Source organism: Myotis nattereri, assembly GCF_964212035.1.
Source record: "Myotis nattereri genome assembly, chromosome: 10".
Taxonomy (NCBI): domain Eukaryota; kingdom Metazoa; phylum Chordata; class Mammalia; order Chiroptera; family Vespertilionidae; genus Myotis; species Myotis nattereri.
In genome coordinates, this window is record NC_138085.1 from 81,698,034 (window position 1) to 81,716,187 (window position 18,154).

The window sequence follows — 18,154 nt, forward strand, 5'->3', positions numbered from 1 at the left end:
AGGGTCTTGTTCCTTCCCCGCCGCAGCGAGGCCTGGGGCGGGGGGGAGTGTCAGAGCCCCGCGTTCCCAGAGCCCGTGCTGGCGTCTGCCCAGGTTGCGTGGCAGCGGTCACGTGCCCGTCTCTGGAGCGGGGACGGCTGACGTGAGTGACAGTTTTCAGTTCTTTGGCGAACTTTCTTTTTTTTTCACTTTAGACTCACTGTTGGTGCCACCTGTGCGGTCGGAGCCTCGTTTGCTCTGCCTAGTGCTGTCTGTCTGTCTGCACAGACACCCCTGAAGGGAACTTCCCGTCATCAGTGCTGGCGGCTCTGGCCCTTAGGGTCCCAGGCTCGGATGGAAGGACAGCTCAGGCTCCTTTCCTTTGCTCCGAGCATTTCGCTCAGGCTGTGTGAGACCAGGTACTGTGCCAGCGGCCTCCCTGTGGAGCATGGCTGCCGGTGAGGAGGGAGCGGGTCCCCTGTGGGGGGAGCCTGGGCGCGTGCCCGCGTTCCGCTTGCGTCAGGTTGATAGGAAAGCATATATTGAGTGCCCAGAAATACACTGTGACATCACCATTCACTGAAACATTACTGCCCAAAATAAAATCAGAGACCAGCACAACCCTATACATTAGTGCACTAAATTCAGAGGAAAGCCTGACTCAAACTCAGGCCCTTCAAAGTATTATATGTTTTCTTTTTTTAATATATTTTTCTTGATTTCAGAGAGGAAGGGAGAGGGAAAGAGAGAGAGAAACATCAGTGATGAGAGAATAATTGATCGGCTGCCTCCTGCACGCCCCCCACTGGGTATGGAGCCCACAACCTGGGCCTGTGCCCTTGACTAGAATTGAACGACCTTTCAGTGTGCAGGCCGATGCTCTATCCACTGAGCTAAACCAGCCAGGGCAGTATGATATATTTTCAAATGTAGTCACCGCGTCAGGTGTTATACTAGGTACTTAAGGTTTTGGGTGGTGAGTCTACCATATCAGAGAGTCCTAAAGATGACATGTCATGTGTCTCACATGGGCTGTACATTGGGCTGTGCTTTTAGAAATGACATCCGTTACTTTTCTTTCATTTCTCTAGGGCAGGGTTTATCATTATTGACATTTTGGGCTGAACAGTTCTATGCTGTGGGGCTGCCCTGGGCATTGTAGGGTATTTGGCAGCAACCCTGACCTCTACTCACTGGATGCCAAGAGTACACCCCCAGTTGTGACAACCAGATGTGTCTTAGGAATTGCCAAATGCCCTTTGGGGGGCAAGTTGCCCTTGGTTGAGAGCCGCTGCTTTCGGGCAGTCGTGATTGATTCATGCTGCATCATACTCAGGCATGTCGTTATGCTGCTGCTAGGCCGGGGGCGTTAATTACCGAGCAGAATGTGGTAACCCAGTAAATATGACTTTCAAAAGTATCATTGCCTTCATTTTTTTTTAATATTTTTATTGATTTTTCACAGAGAAGAAGGGAGAGGGATAGAGAGTTAGAAACATCGATGAGAGAGAAACATCGATCAGCTGCCTCCTGCACCCCCCCCCCCCCCCCCCCCCAGTGGGGATATACCTGCAACCAAGGTACATGCCCTTGACCGGAATCGAACCTGGGACCCTTGAGTCCACAGGCCGACGCTCTATCCACTGAGCCAAACCGGTTCGGCTATCATTGCCTTCTTACCAAGCATCAGCTATTTAGTCAGTTATTTATCTAGTTTTGTTCGTTGTAAACATACTTTTAAGAAATGTTCTCCTTTTAATGGCTTGCTTTTTATTTGTATTTATTTTTAATGATTATTATTTTATTGATTTTAGAGAGGAAGGGAGAAGGAGAGAGAGAAACATCAACGATGAGAGAGAATCATTGATCGACTGCCTCCTGCACCCCCCCCCCCGCCCCCCCCCCACACACACATGGGATTGAGCCCACAACCTGGGCATGTGCCCTTGACTGGAATTGAACCTGGGACCTTTCAGTCCCCAGGCCAACACTCTATCCACTGAGCAAAACTGGCTAGGGCTTAATGGCTTGCTTTTTAAAATTTCACTTAAATAGACTGAGTTCCATATATTAGTTATAACCCATAATATTTGAAGCTTACTGCTTTCTCTTAGATTGATTAGATGAATTAATTTTCCCTTGTTTAAAATATGGTACAGTTCTAAAAATGTATTGTCTAATATATGTAAATATGTACAAGAAAAATATCCAGAGGATATGTTAACAGTAGGGTTAGGATTACAGAATATTTTTACTTTCTCTGTTATGTATTTGTATAAGGTTTAACATTTTTTTAATGTGAGCATGTGTAATTTTTGCCAGCAGAAAAACAATTCAAGTAAACATGTTTTAAAATAAAGTCTCTTCGTTTTCTCTAGTGGCTTTCTGACAGGAAGAAGAGAGCACTACAGAAGAAAGATGTGGGTGAGTATTGTTTTTCCCACCGCAGCCAGAGACTTCTGGCCCTTTAGGGTCCCAGGCTCTGTTGTCGAAGGAAATCTCAGTCCCTCGCCTTTGCCTCAAGCTTGTTTGCTCAGGCTGTGTGAGACCAGTTATTCTATCAGCTCCTCCTTGTTTTTTAAAAAATATATTTTATTGATTTTTACAGAGAGGAAGGGAGAGGGATAGAGAGTTAGAAACATCGATGAGAGAGAAACATCGATCAGCTGCCTCCTGCACACTCCCACTGGGGATATGCTCGCAGCCAAGGTACATGCCCTTGACCGGAATCGAACCTGGGACCCTTCAGTCCGCAGACCGACACTCTATCCACTGAGCCAAACCGGTCAGGGCAGCTGCCTCCTTGTTGAGCACGACTCCCCGTGAGGAGGAAACGAACCCGGCGGTCCATGTTAGAGACCTGGCACGCGCTTACGGCTCCCGTACTTAAGTGAAGGTGCACAACTGCGCAGGAAAGCAAACTGCTTTCTTCTTAAGAAATCTCTGGTTGTGGTTGATGTGTTCCTGGTGAGTGTGGGATTTGATTTGACCTAATTAAAAGCTGATATGTTAGCCTTTTATAACAGATCAGCTGCTCATTTTCTCTCTTTGTAGATGTCCGGAGGAGAATTGAACTTATTCAGGATTTTGAAATGCCTACTGTTTGTACCACTATTAAGGTTTCAAAAGATGGACAATATATTTTAGCAACTGGTAAGCATCTTTTTGGTTATGGTTTATGTACATTTTATATCAGGAAATATGATGGCATAGGTCACTTTTTAAATTTCCCTATCACTTCATTATAAAAAAATTTAAAACTGTGGAAACATTGAAAAAGTTGTACAGTGACCGTCCATTACCCATCCCCTTGATTCTTCAGCAGTTTGCTGTACTTGCTTCATTACATGTCTGTCTGTCCACCCATCGCCCATGCTGGTTTTTAATACATTCAGAGCAAATGGCAGATATCAGTATACTCCACCCCTACATACCTCAGCGTGTATACCATTAACTCCAGTATTTATTTATGGCTTTTTAACGTAAATTTACATACATTGAGATGCACAGATCTTAACTGTGATGTGTTTTGTCAAATGCAACACCTGTGTAGCCCAAACCACTCTGAAGGTGTAGAGCATTCCTTTCACCCAGAAGCTTCCGTGACGTCCCTCTCAGCCGGCCCTGCTCCCACCCATGCGTAGGCGCCCACTGCTCTGCTTTTTCTTTTTTACCGCAGACAAGTTTAGCCTGTTTTAGAACTTTACATACATGCGGTCATGCACCTCGGGCTCCATATTTGAGATTTATGTGTCGTTATATGTGTCAGTATGTTGTCCTTTTAAAGTTACCAAATGGCATTTCCTTGCAGGAGTAGACCACATTTCATTTATCCTTCTCCATCACATGGACGCCTGCCCTGGCCTGTCTTTGGCTGTTGTTCGTAAAGCGCCGTGTGCTAGTATGTTTAGAAGGCATTGCTAGGCCCAGGGTCGGTGTATGCTTAGTTTGAGAGGCAGCTGCCAGGCTTTTTACCACAGTGGTCAGATCATGTTCCACTCCCACCAACGATAAAGGAGAGTTCCTAGAAAGGTCTTTTAACATAATTTTCTGTGTCATATACTTAATATTTCTACGACACTAAGATTTGTATTGGCAGTGTTCATTGGTATCAGAGAGCCACGACAGTGGGGACATTTAATGTATTATCACTGAAAACATTACCACCCAGCCGTTTTTGGCTGTGATTTCGGCACATATGGCCTGTGTGTTGTCCACATACGTTTTTTGGCGGCTTAATGTTGTCCGCCTTTGTCCCTTTTCCAACCGCTTTCTTATTTGACAGAACTTCTGTGCATCTACATGCCAGTCTCTTTAGTTCTTGGTGAATGGTTGTCTCAGTAGTAACACTGTCTACGTTTCTAGCCTCCCAGCTTTATATTTAGGGTAGATACAGTTTTATATCCTATATAATAAAGAGCGAATATGCTAATTAGACTGGATGGCGGAACAACCTTCTGACGACCTTCCAGAACGACCAGTGGGCGGGGCCGTGGGGCCGTGAGGCAGCCTGGGCGATCCGCTGAGCCCCTTGCACAGATTTCGTGCATCAGGCCTCTAGTATGTAAATAATTACACATAATATACACACTATGCATATCATATATGTAATCTGTATTCTGTATATAGTCCTGTGCTGCATAATGACGTTTTGGTCAATGATGGCTATGTATACAAAAATGGTCTCATTGGCTTACAATGGAGCTAACAAATTCCTGTCACCTCGTGATGCCCGAGCCAGGTAATGTCAGCACAATACATTGCTCACGGGTTAGTGGTGATGTTGGTGTAAACAAACCCACGGCGCTGTCAGTCGTGTAAAACTACAGCACATACAATTATAGTCGTGGACTGTATCACCTAGGTCTGTGTGAGTGCCCCCTATACTATTAGCGCAATGATGAAATCGCTTAATGATGCCTAATTTTTCAGAATGTGTCCCCATCGGCATTTGACTGTATAGCATGTGTATATATTATACTGTTTTGTTCTTAAATCCTCACCTGAGGTCATGTTTCCATGGATTTTAGAGAGCGAGGAAGGGAGTGAGAGGAACATCAATCAGTTGCCTCCCTCGTGGGGATTGAACCCGCAGCCTGGATATGTGCCCTGACTGGGGTAGAACCTGCCACCTTTTGGTGTATAGGACGACGCTCCAACCAACTGAGCCGCACCGGCCAGGGCTATACACTGTACTGCTTTAAAAAGACATCTTGGGCTTTGATACTTGCCAGCGAACATAGGACTACCGCATTCCTTTCTTTTAAAAGTATCTATTGGTTTTAAAAAATCAGTCTTTTCTTATTGCAAACATGGTAAACTTATATAAAATGCAAACTTTACAGAAGTGTAAAGATACAATGTGAAAGGCCCTACAATTTCACTGCTTATTCCTCTAGTTTTTTTCGGTTAGGGTTAGGGTTAGGAAGTGCTAACATCATCATTGTTGAGTTTTAGAAAAATGGGATCATATTGCAGACACCAGTCTCAGCGCCCACTCGTGCTCTCTGTTCTCTCTCTCACTTTGTACTACATTTTGGCAGCTTTCCATGTCTGTGTCATCCTCTTTATGATCTGTATGAAGACTTACCCTTGTCTGTGTAACCATTTCCTATCAGCGGACATTTTATTGCTTTCCATTCTTGGCCATTTGTAAACACTGCTGCAGTGAACATTCTTCATGTCTTTGGTACACTTGTGGGTGTGTTTCTATAGGATGAATTTGTATATGTTGAAGTACATGTTCAAGATGTATAAATATCACATAGTTTACAGATATTGCCAGGCTGGCCTCCAGAGAAGTTGTAACAATTTGTAGTAATCACCAATAGTGTATGAGAGAACTTTTCTTAGCACCCTCATCTTAGCACCATAGTAGCCATTCTGATGGACAAAAAACGATTTTACTCTTGTAATCAGCTTAGTTAGATTATTTGTGAGGTGCGTTAATTATTTGTATTTCATTTCCTGTAAGTTGCTTGCTTATATCCTTGCTCGTTTTCCCCTGGGGATGTTGGGGAGGGTTGCTTCTAAATTCTTTTCCTTTGCTATGGTTACAGTGAATGCTACTTACCTCTGAACAGAGACTATACTCAGTATATCTGCAGGGTACTGACAATGAGAAGTGTGCCCTTTAGGTTTTACATCTCATTAATTTTTTTATAGGAACATATAAACCTCGGGTTCGATGCTATGACACCTATCAATTATCCTTGAAGTTTGAAAGGTGTTTAGATTCAGAAGGTAAGTAAAAGGTTAAATTTGAATTCATGAAACCAGCTTTTTGTGTTTGGCATCTTTTCTGCCTGTTAAAACGGGAAGGGGTTGTGTATTAGTTTTCTTTGCTGTGTAACAAATGACCGCAAACACCCACGATGAGCTCACAGGTCTGTGGGCGAAGCCCATCCAGGCTCTGCCGCGTCCTGTGCTCAGGCTGCGCTCCAGGGGCCAGCCCGGTGGGACGCCTGTCCAGAGGCTCGGGAAGGGATCCGCCGCCAGGCTTCCAGGTTGGCAGGATGCAGTTGGTTGAAGTTGTAGGACTTGAGTCCTGTTTCCCACTGGCCTTCATCCTCGGCCGTGCTCGGCTTCCAGAGGCTGCCGGCATTCCTCCTCAGCTGGTGCCTCTGCCTTCAGACCACAGCAGCCCATTGGCCCCTCCCCTTCTGCTGGCGGGAGAAAGCTCTGCTTTTAACGGGCTCGTGTGATTATAAATCTCCCCCTGGCCATACAGTGTGACAGTCACGGGAGTGGTGTCTCATCGCATTCACAGGTTCCACTCACTCCAGAAAAGGGGGCTGTGGACGGGAAGGTCAGTGGGTCATGCTAGTTCTGTCTAGCACAGGACAGTGAAACGGGAACGTTCAGGTGTTTTTGTCAGGGAAAGGATGGGAGCCGTCTCCGCCTGACTTGTTTCACCCAATACAGACTCCATGTGCTGCTGATCACACCTGTTTCCCTCTTCATGTTAGTTTACCAGATACACTGTGAATGGGCACGAAGTTACTGTTACCCTTTTTAAAGCAACAGTTTGTAAATGTTCTGTAATACCTATTTTATTTTGAACATTTCAGGAAAATTGGGGCAAAATTTAGAAGTCATTATGTTTTGTGAATTTATATTTAATTGCCTTCAGTTCTGCAGAAAATCTAATTGGCCAGTACTGAGAAATTATAAAGCTTTAAATTTTCCATTTGGTGTTTTGGGAGCAGCATAGCATGGCAACTTTGTTCTTGTTTTATGTAGGGGCAAAAACAAGAAAAACCCAACATTTGTATATAATTTTTGTGTTGAATTAGGATCTTTGCATTAAGTTTGCCTTTTTATTAAAAACTTGAGAATTGATTGTTTTTTCCTACTGTTTCTTATTTTCTAGTTGTCACCTTTGAAACATTGTCTGATGACTATTCAAAGGTACGTTTGATTGGTCTGTACTGGCTATCAATACATGACTAAGTGGAATTTATTTTTATAAGTATCTTTTTGATGTTCCCATTGCTAACTTAAAATGGCTGTGTAGTACAACCTTTCATTTTCTATCAATATATTTTAATTTGTCACATGAATAATATGTAGTATCTTTTAAAACTGTGATAGAAAAAAATAGAAAAATAAATAAAACTCTGATAGAGATAGCTTTTTCTAGCTTAATATCAAAATAAAGTTTCCATGTAACATACGAAACCTTATCTATATTTTTAAGAATTGGTAGCAGTCATGTTTTTTCAGACCATCTTAGATTCCAGGTGTGTAATTTTCATTGCATTAAACGTGGGGTTATTTGCCAGGTTGCTTTCATATTCATAGGTGTAAAGTAAAATAGCTATGCTGTATGTTTAATTTTATTAACCCTGCAGATAAAAATCATGGCATATTCTGAAACAGGTCAAAAAACAGCTAATTATATACATTTTTTTTTTGCTTTTCTTTCTTTGCCTTACTCAATTTCAATGGAAAGTTTTAAATGTCAGATGTCACCTTGGAGGAAATTGAATTTCCTGAGCTGACATGGCTTTATATATTGTGTTCAGTTCTGGAAACTGTGGATATAGTTTATCCTTTTGCCTGTGGTAGCCATTTGTCATGTGTTTGGTACATGTAATTTTATAATGTGTTTGATCTAGATTTTGATAAATTTGCTTTTAAATACCACCTGGAGATTTTAAAGATGCCTTTGTAATATATTAAAGTTCAGTGTTTACACATTTATCAAACCCTGTGTGATAATTGTGAGATTATCAAAATGGGAAATTACTCATTGAAGTTACTGAGCGGTGCTCTGTGTTATAAAGTGGTGGTGCCAGATAAGGGAGGGCCATTTGTTGTTTTGTTTTTATTTTTATTTATTTTTTGGGGGGGGAAGAGGGGGCATTTGCTTTAAGCCTTTCAGTGAGAAGGTTCGGTTTGCAGAGAAGCTGCCTAAGATGCCAGAAGGCATTGAGTACCTGCTGGAGAGGTTTGATTCTTCCTCACAGTTTTGATCACAATGGAGAGCTGTGCTGATATACTCGTGTGTTTACAGAGAGACAGGAGGGTGAGGGGGGCCAGAGGTTTTCTAGCTTAGCTAGTTTTAGTGATGATGACATAAACACTCTACCTGGAAACCTAAGCAAACAAATTTTCCTGTTTCGTTTTCAGATTGTCTTCTTACATAATGATCGATACATTGAATTCCACTCGCAGTCGGGCTTTTACTACAAAACCAGAATACCGAAGTTCGGGAGGGACTTCTCCTACCACTATCCGTCCTGCGACTTGTACTTCGTTGGCGCAAGGTATTGGGCCTGACGCCCTTGTGTCCTCCTTTCCGCCTCATTTCCCAGACACTGCTGCTCCCGCGTCGAGGAGAACTAAAAGCAGAATAAGCCGTGAGGCCTGCCTTTCCGTTGCTCACAGGGTGTAGTTCCAAAGCGACTGGCCCGTTCAGGAACTACATCCTTGGCTCTCCGTAGCATGGTGCTCTACAGCTAGAGACGTGGGTGACCGAAGAGGGGCATATGAGTGGGGAAGTCCGTTTCCTAGCCCCATTGCATGGCATTTAAAAGCTTTTTATTCTTAAATATTACCTTCTTTATGATTATAAAAATAATACATATCCACTATAGAAAATTGGAAAATATAAAAAAGCATAAAGAAGAAAAAAAAATCTCTCATCTAGAGGAAACCCTTATTGATCTTTTATTGTATTTCCTTTAAGCCTTTTCTTATATACACACTAGAGGCCAGATGCACGAAATTTGTGCAAGAGTAGGCCCTTCTTCCCCTGGCTGCCAGCACCAGCTTCTCTTTGACTCTGGCTTCCCTCTGGCCTCTGGCAGGCACCTGGGATCCAGGCTTCCCTCGCAGCTCCGGCTTCATTTGGAAGGACTTCCAGTCTAATTAGCATATTATGCTTTTATTATTATAGATATAGGTCCATTTTGGATCTTATATTCTCCATGTTATCCTAGCTAATAAAAGAGGAGTATGCAAATTAACTGTCACTCTGTGGCAAAAGAAGGCGGTGCCCATAGCGGCCGGGGCAGGATGCTGGCAGCGTCACCCTGGCAATGTGAGCCCCGCAGGCAAGTGCGCCTGCAGGCAGCACCCAGCAGGGCCTGCTTGGCCATCGCTGTGGTGTGGAGCAGGCAGGCCCCACAGAGAGCAGAGAACCACGGGGAGTGGGCCCAAGCCGTCAGTAGGACATCCCCTGAGGGCTCCCGGATTGGAGAGGGTGCAGGTCGGGCTGAGGGACCCCCCCCCCCCCGCACGAATTTCATGCACCGGGCCTCTAGTTGTAAATAATAGTCTACCTAATGACTTCATAATATTTCCTTGACACATGGGTGATTTAAATCACATATGCTTGAACAAATTACACACAAGCTGATTCTTTTTTAGGTTTAGAGTACACTTTTGTATTTTACAAAAGGAAGCGATGCCTTATGAGGGATACACATACACACACACACACACACACACAGGGGTGGACAAAAGCAGGTTTACAGATGTTTGTATGGAAAAGAATATAATCTATATATATAAAAGCCAAGTGACCAGAATGACCAGGAGGCTGGCTAACCTCCTGCGGCCCCTCCCCCAAGCCTGCCCAGCCCCCTGATCACCCCCCCACCCCAGTCGGGGGTGGGGACAGCCGACCTCCCATGGTCTCCCCCAGCCCCCACAGGTGGACTGGACGCCCCCCATGCACGAATTCATGCACCAGGACTCTAGTAATAAATGCAAGAATAAATTTTCATGAACTCACAACTGTAAACCTACTTTTGCCTACCCCTTTATATAAATATATATATATATTTCTAAAAAATTATATTTATTTGAAGAAAAGTTTATAGTAGCTTGCCATATTTTTTATTGTTTTTTAGTTTACCATATTTTTAATTTTATATATTTGCAGCTCTGAAGTTTATAGGTTAAACCTAGAACAAGGACGGTACCTAAATCCTCTACAAACTGATGCTGCGTGAGTATTTTGTTTTAAGAAACCTGCAGTGTTTATTTGGGCCAGGAGATGGAGCCAGACGCTCAAATTCTTATCAAGCAATACTCTGGGCAATTTAATTGAAGAGTAGCATTAAGTTTTTCTTAAACAAAAAATTCACTAAAAGATCTGGTGATTTCTTGAAATTTTTAAAAAATAGACTTGAAAGTTTTAAAACTCACTAAAAAATTCAGTTTATTATTTTTTGTAGTGTTTTTTAAATTTCCCTTCTTGATTTTGTTTTGTGATATGTTTTCTTGTGAAGAAATTGTGAATTAACATTTAAAAATTATAACATTTAAAAATTATTATCTTTTATGTTGTTGTTAGCAGAAAGTTAAGGTTTTTTTCATTTTCCTTTTATACATTATTGTCTAAACTTTTGTTTTATTTAGAGAAGTCCTTTGAGGAATGAATCTGAATCTGTCATCATAATAATAATAATGTTGAATAATAACAACAATAATAGTAAAAGGGCTTTCTGTGCCAGGCATTATTCAGTATTTTATATATATCAACTCATTTTAAACTTATAACAGATTTTTATGGTAGGAGCTATTATTAGCTGCATTTTACAGATAGGGCAGCTGAGGCTCAGAGAGAGTAAGAAGAGTCACACAGCTAGTGGGATGGAAGCTGAATTACTCCTCATCTATGTATATAAAGAGCTTGTTGGGTTTTCCTTATTGCTCTGAAAGGCTTTTTAAAGTTGAAAGAACATGTGGTAAAACCAAGTACATTCGCACTATTTCTTTTCAATTGACTTGAAATCCTCTTATTTAAAATATGATAGTAACTTTATGATGCATTGTTGAATAACAAGTTATCTGCTCTTTAGCTGCACAGTTTTCTATTTATAATAACAGCCATTATTATTGAGTGTCTTGTAAACTCTAGACACTGTGTTGAACATTTTCTAGTGTTTCCATTTAATCATCACAACAGCTCAATGAGGTAGTGACGTCTTCATTCCACGGACGAGGAAAATGAGGCTTAGAGCAGGATTCCCAGCTTAAACAGTCAGGTCTCAGGTCGGCACAGCCACAGCCTGTGTTTCTGCCTGGGGAGAAAATGTATTGAGAAAGTGGAACGCACGTTTATTCTCATGGCTGTGGACTAGTGTTTCAGGAGGAAGTTCTCTCCTGTCTCATCCCCTGGGTGACAGAGTGTCACCCTAAGGTCAGACACTGGCTGCTGTGCTCCGGGCACTTACCCTTCGTGCCTGGTGTTTTCACAAGTAGATCAGTGAGAATCGCATGTCTTCTTTCTCCATAGTACTCGGTTGACTGTGGATTGAAGTTTATTGGGTGTCCCTCCCCCTGGGGCAGTGGTTGGCAAACTGCGGCTCGCGAGCCACATGTGGCTCTTTGGCCCCTTGAGTGTGGCTCTTCTACAAAAAAGCATGTGCAGGCACACACGTGCAGTGCAATTGAAACTTCGTGGCCCATGTGCAGAAGTCGGTATTTTGTGGAAGAGCCACACTCAAGGGGCCAAAGAGCCCCATGTGGCTCACAAGCCGCAGTTTGCCGATCACTGCCCTGGGGGGACACTAATATGATCTCCCTATTGCTTTACTGTTCTAGGGAGAATAACGTTTGTGACATAAATTCAGTGCACGGCTTGTTCGCCACAGGAACAGTAGAGGTGAGCATAACTGGCTTGATTGTGTAAAAGTGTTTGTTTTACGTTTGATAATGAACGAAATTGCGTTTAAAGACAGAGTTGCTTGGCTCCTAGGAGCCGGGTGCTAACGAAGCCACAAGCCACTGGCTTGCTCTTCGTATGGAAAGCTGTTACAGCTGCTGCCGACTGCCCCGCTCTGCGGCTGACGAGGTGCGCTCTGACCCTGCCCTTCTGGAGCTGGATGGGGGTCACTGCTGGAGCCTCGCTTCTGGGGAGCAGTGTGGCCGCCATTCTTGTTCTTAACAGGAAGCACTGAGTCATGGAGCCCCGCTCTCTGCTGCTTGCTAGTTTCATTAGTTGCTTTTCCTGGGGCCGTTTCCTCATGGTGAAATGGAGGTAATAATCCTCACCTCGCCAGCTTCATAACGGTGCTGGTGAGAACCCGGGAAGCATCCTTGATGCAGACATTGTTGCCGTAAAGGCAGATGGGATTGTGGTTGGCATGTCCTGGACAGTAGCATCCAATAAATCCACAGCACGTGCCTTTCCAACAGCAGTGCCTCTGAACCAGTGTCCTCATGCTTGTCAGGAGTTTTTCTAGATTTACATTTCTAATTACAATGTAAAATTCTCGTAGAAAAGTAAAGAGGAAGTATGTCAGACATATATTACTTAGAAGTGTCCTCTGTGCCTGTCAGCCGCCAGACTGCACACCGAGAGCTGACGAGTGAATAGTTTGCACTGTTAGCCCTTTGGGTTTTTCTGTGTATGTGCAGGTGTGCATATGTATTAGTATCACTTTTTTTTAGGATTTTACAAAAAAGAAATCATGGCTCTCCACTTGCTTTTTTTTTAACGTGAGGGTACATAAATGTGCATTTTTATACCTTGATACCTGTAATCACTTAAAAAACAAAACTAGTTTTTGTAAACGTATGGGCAGAGTTCCATTATTTGTTTATTAAATCAATCCCATGTGGATGAAAGTTAGGCCTTTACTCAAGTTATTTTTATGTTAGGAGATGAGGATTTGAAATGGGACACATGATGTTGATTTAATGGAAATATATAAAACTATATTGAATGTGTTATGATACTGTTATGCCTAATCAGGCCAATGAAGCATTCTCTTGGTAATTACTTTTCCTGAGATTACCAAGGGGAAGTTTTAAAATAGTTTTTGTAAAAAAAATCATTTTTAGATAGAGTCCTTACAGAGCAATATAGGCTAGATAACAGGAAAATGCTCCGAAAGAGGAGTATGGCCCTAGCTGGTTTGGCTCAGTGGGTAGAGCCTCTGCCTGCGGACTGAAGGGTCCCAGGTTCTATTCCGTGGTTCGATTCCATGCAAGGGCACGTGCCTTGGTTGCTGGCTCAATCCCCCTCAGTAGGGTGCGTGCAGGAGGCAGCCAATCAGTGATTCTCATCATTGATGTTTCCCTCTCTGTATCCCTCTCCCTTCCTCTCTGAAATCAATAAAAATATATATATATATATATATTTAAAAAGGAGTTATATATTGAGGCTCCTCTTCCACCAGCCCAGCCCTGAGACCTGGTGAGGGGAGCAGACCCCCAGCGCAAAGGCTGGGCTTCCTGAGATTTCTTGCTTGTGGGGCTTGGGATTTGATGTGCACATTTGAGGTCTTGCTTATAAGATGGTTAATACTGTAAATAATTTTTTGATCTTTGTGTATGTTTATATGTTTTATCATTAAGGCTTTTTTTGGTATTTATCTAAAAATTTTCCAGTAGCAGCTATTGTTTGAAGTTGCTGGTTTCTCTTTGTTTAGGGTCGAGTGGAGTGCTGGGACCCACGGGTTCGAAGCAGAGTTGGCCTGTTGGACTGTGCGTTAAGTAGTGTCACAGCAGATTCGGAGTAAGTAGATGTGAACTTGTAGTTTAAATATTCATCTGCTTCCGATGTATCAATACTAAATTAAGGTCCATTGCTAAAGGAGGAACCTCTTTAGACTTATGTCTGAGGTTGTAGTTTCTGTGATTGTGTAAAAACCCTCTCCTGTGAAAGCTCACTGAGCGGGTAAGCCAGATGGCGTTCCTCCCTGGAGTACTTTAGAAGGGAGCGTCTAGCGATAGAACCAGGAGTCCCCCGCTGCAGTGAAGCAGAAGGGTGTCCCAAGGCTGAGGAGGCAAGTTTCCGATGATGCTCATTATAGTTTGGGGCTGAGGCTCTAGGTGGCGTTAGAGACATGAGGATGCTGGCAGTCCCGGCCTGGCCTGCAGGTCCTGGTGGAAGGACGCAGCAGGAGGCGTGAGAGGAGGGCTGCTGTTGGCTCTGACCTGTCGTCCAGCACCTTTCCACACAGCGCGGCTCTGGTGCTGAAGCTCTGGGCTGCTGAGGGGGAAGCCTGTTCCAGGTTCATGGCCATAACCACTCATCATTCCTGGACTTTCACAATCCCAGGCCCCCTGCTCCCTAGTCTTCTGTTTTAGCTTGGCACAGCTAACTTCAAAAAGGGAAGTGGGCATATCCATGCTGAGTGTAAAATGTTTCCTCTTAAGAAAGAAGGGGATGCTTCTGTAATGCCTCATCCTGGCTTAGTTAAGGTGAGAGACGTCAGACGGAGTCTTGTTACCTGGTTTCATATTTTCAGAAGTTTTTGTTGTTGTTGGTAGCTGCTTTGAGAATATTTCTTACAATTCTTGAAGATAACCTACCTACCGGTTTTTAAAGGTTGGTTACATTTATATGTAGACTTATTTTTTATTTTGATTAGGAAAGTTTGGATACAGTTGCCTTTTAAAAAGAAGGGGAGACAGTGATTTCCCATTAGAATTGAAGGGAAGATTAAGAATCAGTTTGTTTCTTAGAAGAAGGTTTGCCGGTGCCCACAGGGAACAGAAATGCTTTGCCTTTCAGGGTGAACAGTTTACCGACCATCTCTGCTTTGAAATTTAACGGTGCCTTGACCATGGCAGTTGGAACATCCACAGGGCAGGTAAGTGTGTTTACGCTGGAAACTCACACTGTAGTGTTCCAGATGCACGTATGTGTCGTGGGAAACAGCCACATAACCTCTTCACTGTGGGGACAGAAAGTGAAGCATTGCTGGGCGGGGCGGGGGGCGGGGCAGAGGAGGTTTACAGTGTGAGTGCACGAAGCACATTTTATTCTCTTATTAGTATTTATTGTATTCTTTCCATACGGACGACTGTAGACCTGCTTTGCCCCTCCCTGTACGTTTTGGCCAGAGTGGAAGCGCCCCCAGATGCTGTGTTCTTCCAGCACCTTGAGACACTCTGGTTCTGAGCTCAGTGTGTGGTCTGGGAGGCTCTGGAGCGGGACTACAGGAGGGTATGTTCTCTTGACTGTGGCTTAGAACTATTTTTCCCAGAGTGTCCTGGGACAGAATTCTGCGGTGAACAGTTTGGAATCTGTCAGATTCCCACTCTTGGGAATTCATAGTGCATTTAAATATACATGGAAGGCTCTGCGAATTCCTGCAGACAAGAAATGTATTGACTGCATATTTCCAAAATGTGTTTGTCCCAGGCATCTGTCTCTCACCTAGCACTATTTACAGATCCCCTGCACGGGCGATCGGGGCACAGCTCAGCACGAGTGGAATGGCTGCAGGGGTTTCAATCCATCTTTCCTTCTCTCCCTCCCTCCCTCCCTTTCACCTCCCCTCCCCTCCCCTTCCCTCCCTGCCTCCCTCCCTATCTCCCTCCCTTCCTGGCAGAGCCCATACATTTGTCAGTTTGCTCTCCCCCCAGAACAGGTCTGAGACCCTGCTTCCAGACTTATACTGCCTCTGCCCTCATGGTCTGGAGAGGACCTGTCACCTGGGATGAAGATCGAGCTGCCCCAGGTTTCTTGCCTCTATGGCAGGGCTCAGAAGAGACCCCCCTCCCGCCCCGAACCCCCAGTCATAGCCTTGCCACCGCCTGTCCAGAATCTCCCAGGACTGTCTTCTTTATGTCTGTCATGCTGGTTTCTGTCACTCGCTGTGACATGCCTGGTACATAGTAGGCCCGCAGTATGTATACTAGTATTTGTTGAATTCCCAAATGACACATTCTTTTGGGCTTCCTTTTTGTTCCTTTCTTAGTATAGCTCAGTAGTTCTCAATCTTAGTGTGCTTAAAACTGCTCAGGGTTGAACTCATACAACATGCGCTCTGAGGGTAACTGAAGAGCTTTCTCAGAGCGTTTTTGCTGGCTCACTGGGGTCTTTGTACTCTGGGTGAGGGTGTCCATTGTGCTCATAAAAAGGCAATAGAACAAATGGCAGCCACCTTTGTAACTTAAAAGTTGCTTTTTAAGATAAAACGTTTAAACACATTATTTTTTCCTTTAGGTCTTATTGTATGATCTTCGTGCGGATAAGCCGCTGCTGGTTAAGGATCACCAGTACGGGCTGCCCATTAAGTCGGTCCATTTCCAGGATTCTTTAGATTTGATTTTGTCTGCAGACTCTCGAATCATCAAAATGTGGAATAAGAACTCAGTACGTATGTTTCTGTTGAAATTTTTATTAAAATAATATTTTCTTCAACGTATTTGATGTTCTGTCCCCTAAGCTCCAAGTATTAATAAGTAACAAAATCCTATATTACTGGCTTTAATCTGCCTCTGCTTTTCATTTCAAAACCTAAGTATTTTGAGAGAAGTAAAAGATTAATTCATCAACTAAATAGGAAAACATTAATTCAGAGTTCTTTGCATTCAATTAATAACAAACTTAACATCTTTAGTCCTAAAGTGTCACTCTTTTTTTTTCTTCTTTTAACTCATTTTTGAGATGAAGTGGGCGGAAGGTCCAGGGCCTCACGTGGTGTCTACAGGGCGAGCATCAGCCTTTCCCGCGGGGCTGCCTGGGCTCAGGGGAGAGGGGCCAGCAGCCCCATCACAGCTCGGCTCCTTGTCAGAATCTCGGGCTGCTTGGGCCATTTCTCTTCTGTTTTGGTTCCCAAGTATTGACCTTTCCTGAGCTTCCGCTCTAGTCCCCTGGGATCTGTGGTGGAGATCAGAGTCCTTCCGGGGTGTCCTGCCCCTCCGGCCCCAGGAGCTTCTTGGCCCCGGTGCCTCGGCTGACGCTAGGGGAGGGGACGGCTTCCAGCTTGTCTCCGTCTCGGCAGAATCACCTGATGGCCACCGGGAACCGCCTCAGCTGCTTGCATGGGCTGGCTTTGGGCTGGGAGGGTTTTCCTGGGAAGTTTTGTGGTGCTGTAGCTGGGTTTTCTCTGCTCTTTTTCTGGTAATCCAAACGAATGGACTCACAACAATACCTATTTTTAATACTACAAATAGAGACTTTTTTTTTTTAATTCATAAGTTATTAGGGAAATAGAAGTTACCCTTGACCTGGCTTCCCTGCTAGTGCAAGGTAATGAGTGATGTCGGTTTGGATGTGCCTCCCAGGCCCTGAACTGCGGCGAGGTTTTCCCTGACGTGGAACTCGTCTTCTTTGTCCCATACTATTGTAGCTCTTTTTCCCCTTTTTTCTTCCCTCTTCCCTTCCTGCTTCAGTGGGAATTTGAGAAGAAAGGGAGGTGGCTGTGTGAATTTCATTGTCTTGAATTAGAACTTGGCTGCTGTTTTTCACTGAACACAAAATACCCGCCTTCCCCATACTTTACCCCCCCCCCCCGCCCCCTCCCCGCCCCTTTGCCATGGAAGTCTCTGCTAACGAGTTAACACAGCGGGAGCTGGCGGAGTTGGTCGCCTCAGCTCTTGAAGTCATGGTGCTGTAGTTGCCACAGTAAGATTTATTTTGGCATTGTTGTTATGACTAAGTACACCGTCCTGACCAACACCCAGGTGTCTTGGTTTTGCTTGACTGGCTTTCCTTGTTTATCTTTCTTATCACCTTTTTCCATACGCATCTTCTTCAGTCTTTTTGTCTTACTTTCCTTCTCTTAATTTTTTAAAATATATTTTTATTGATTTCAGAGAAGCAGAGAGAGGGAAGTGGGAGAGAGAGAGAAACAGAAACATCAATGATGAGAGAGAATCATTGATTGGCTGCCTCCTGCATGCCCCCCACTGGGGATCGAGCCCATAACTCGGGCCTGTGCCCTTGACCGGAATCCAACCCGGGACCCTTCAATCT

General features: G+C 44.0%; 1 protein-coding gene across 1 annotated transcript in view; it reads left to right on the forward strand.

Annotated features, from left to right (window-relative positions):
- The window catches only part of NOL10 (nucleolar protein 10), a 58,427-nt gene that overhangs the window by 1,346 nt on the left and 38,927 nt on the right, over window positions 1-18,154 (forward strand). The window contains exons 2-11 of the mRNA XM_081101427.1: window positions 2,358-2,403; window positions 3,034-3,132; window positions 6,145-6,222; window positions 7,352-7,389; window positions 8,614-8,750; window positions 10,373-10,438; window positions 12,040-12,100; window positions 13,872-13,957; window positions 14,960-15,038; window positions 16,400-16,549. Coding sequence (XP_080957553.1) covers window positions 2,358-2,403; window positions 3,034-3,132; window positions 6,145-6,222; window positions 7,352-7,389; window positions 8,614-8,750; window positions 10,373-10,438; window positions 12,040-12,100; window positions 13,872-13,957; window positions 14,960-15,038; window positions 16,400-16,549 — 840 coding nt within the window. The remainder of the gene's footprint in view (window positions 1-2,357; window positions 2,404-3,033; window positions 3,133-6,144; window positions 6,223-7,351; window positions 7,390-8,613; window positions 8,751-10,372; window positions 10,439-12,039; window positions 12,101-13,871; window positions 13,958-14,959; window positions 15,039-16,399; window positions 16,550-18,154) is intronic.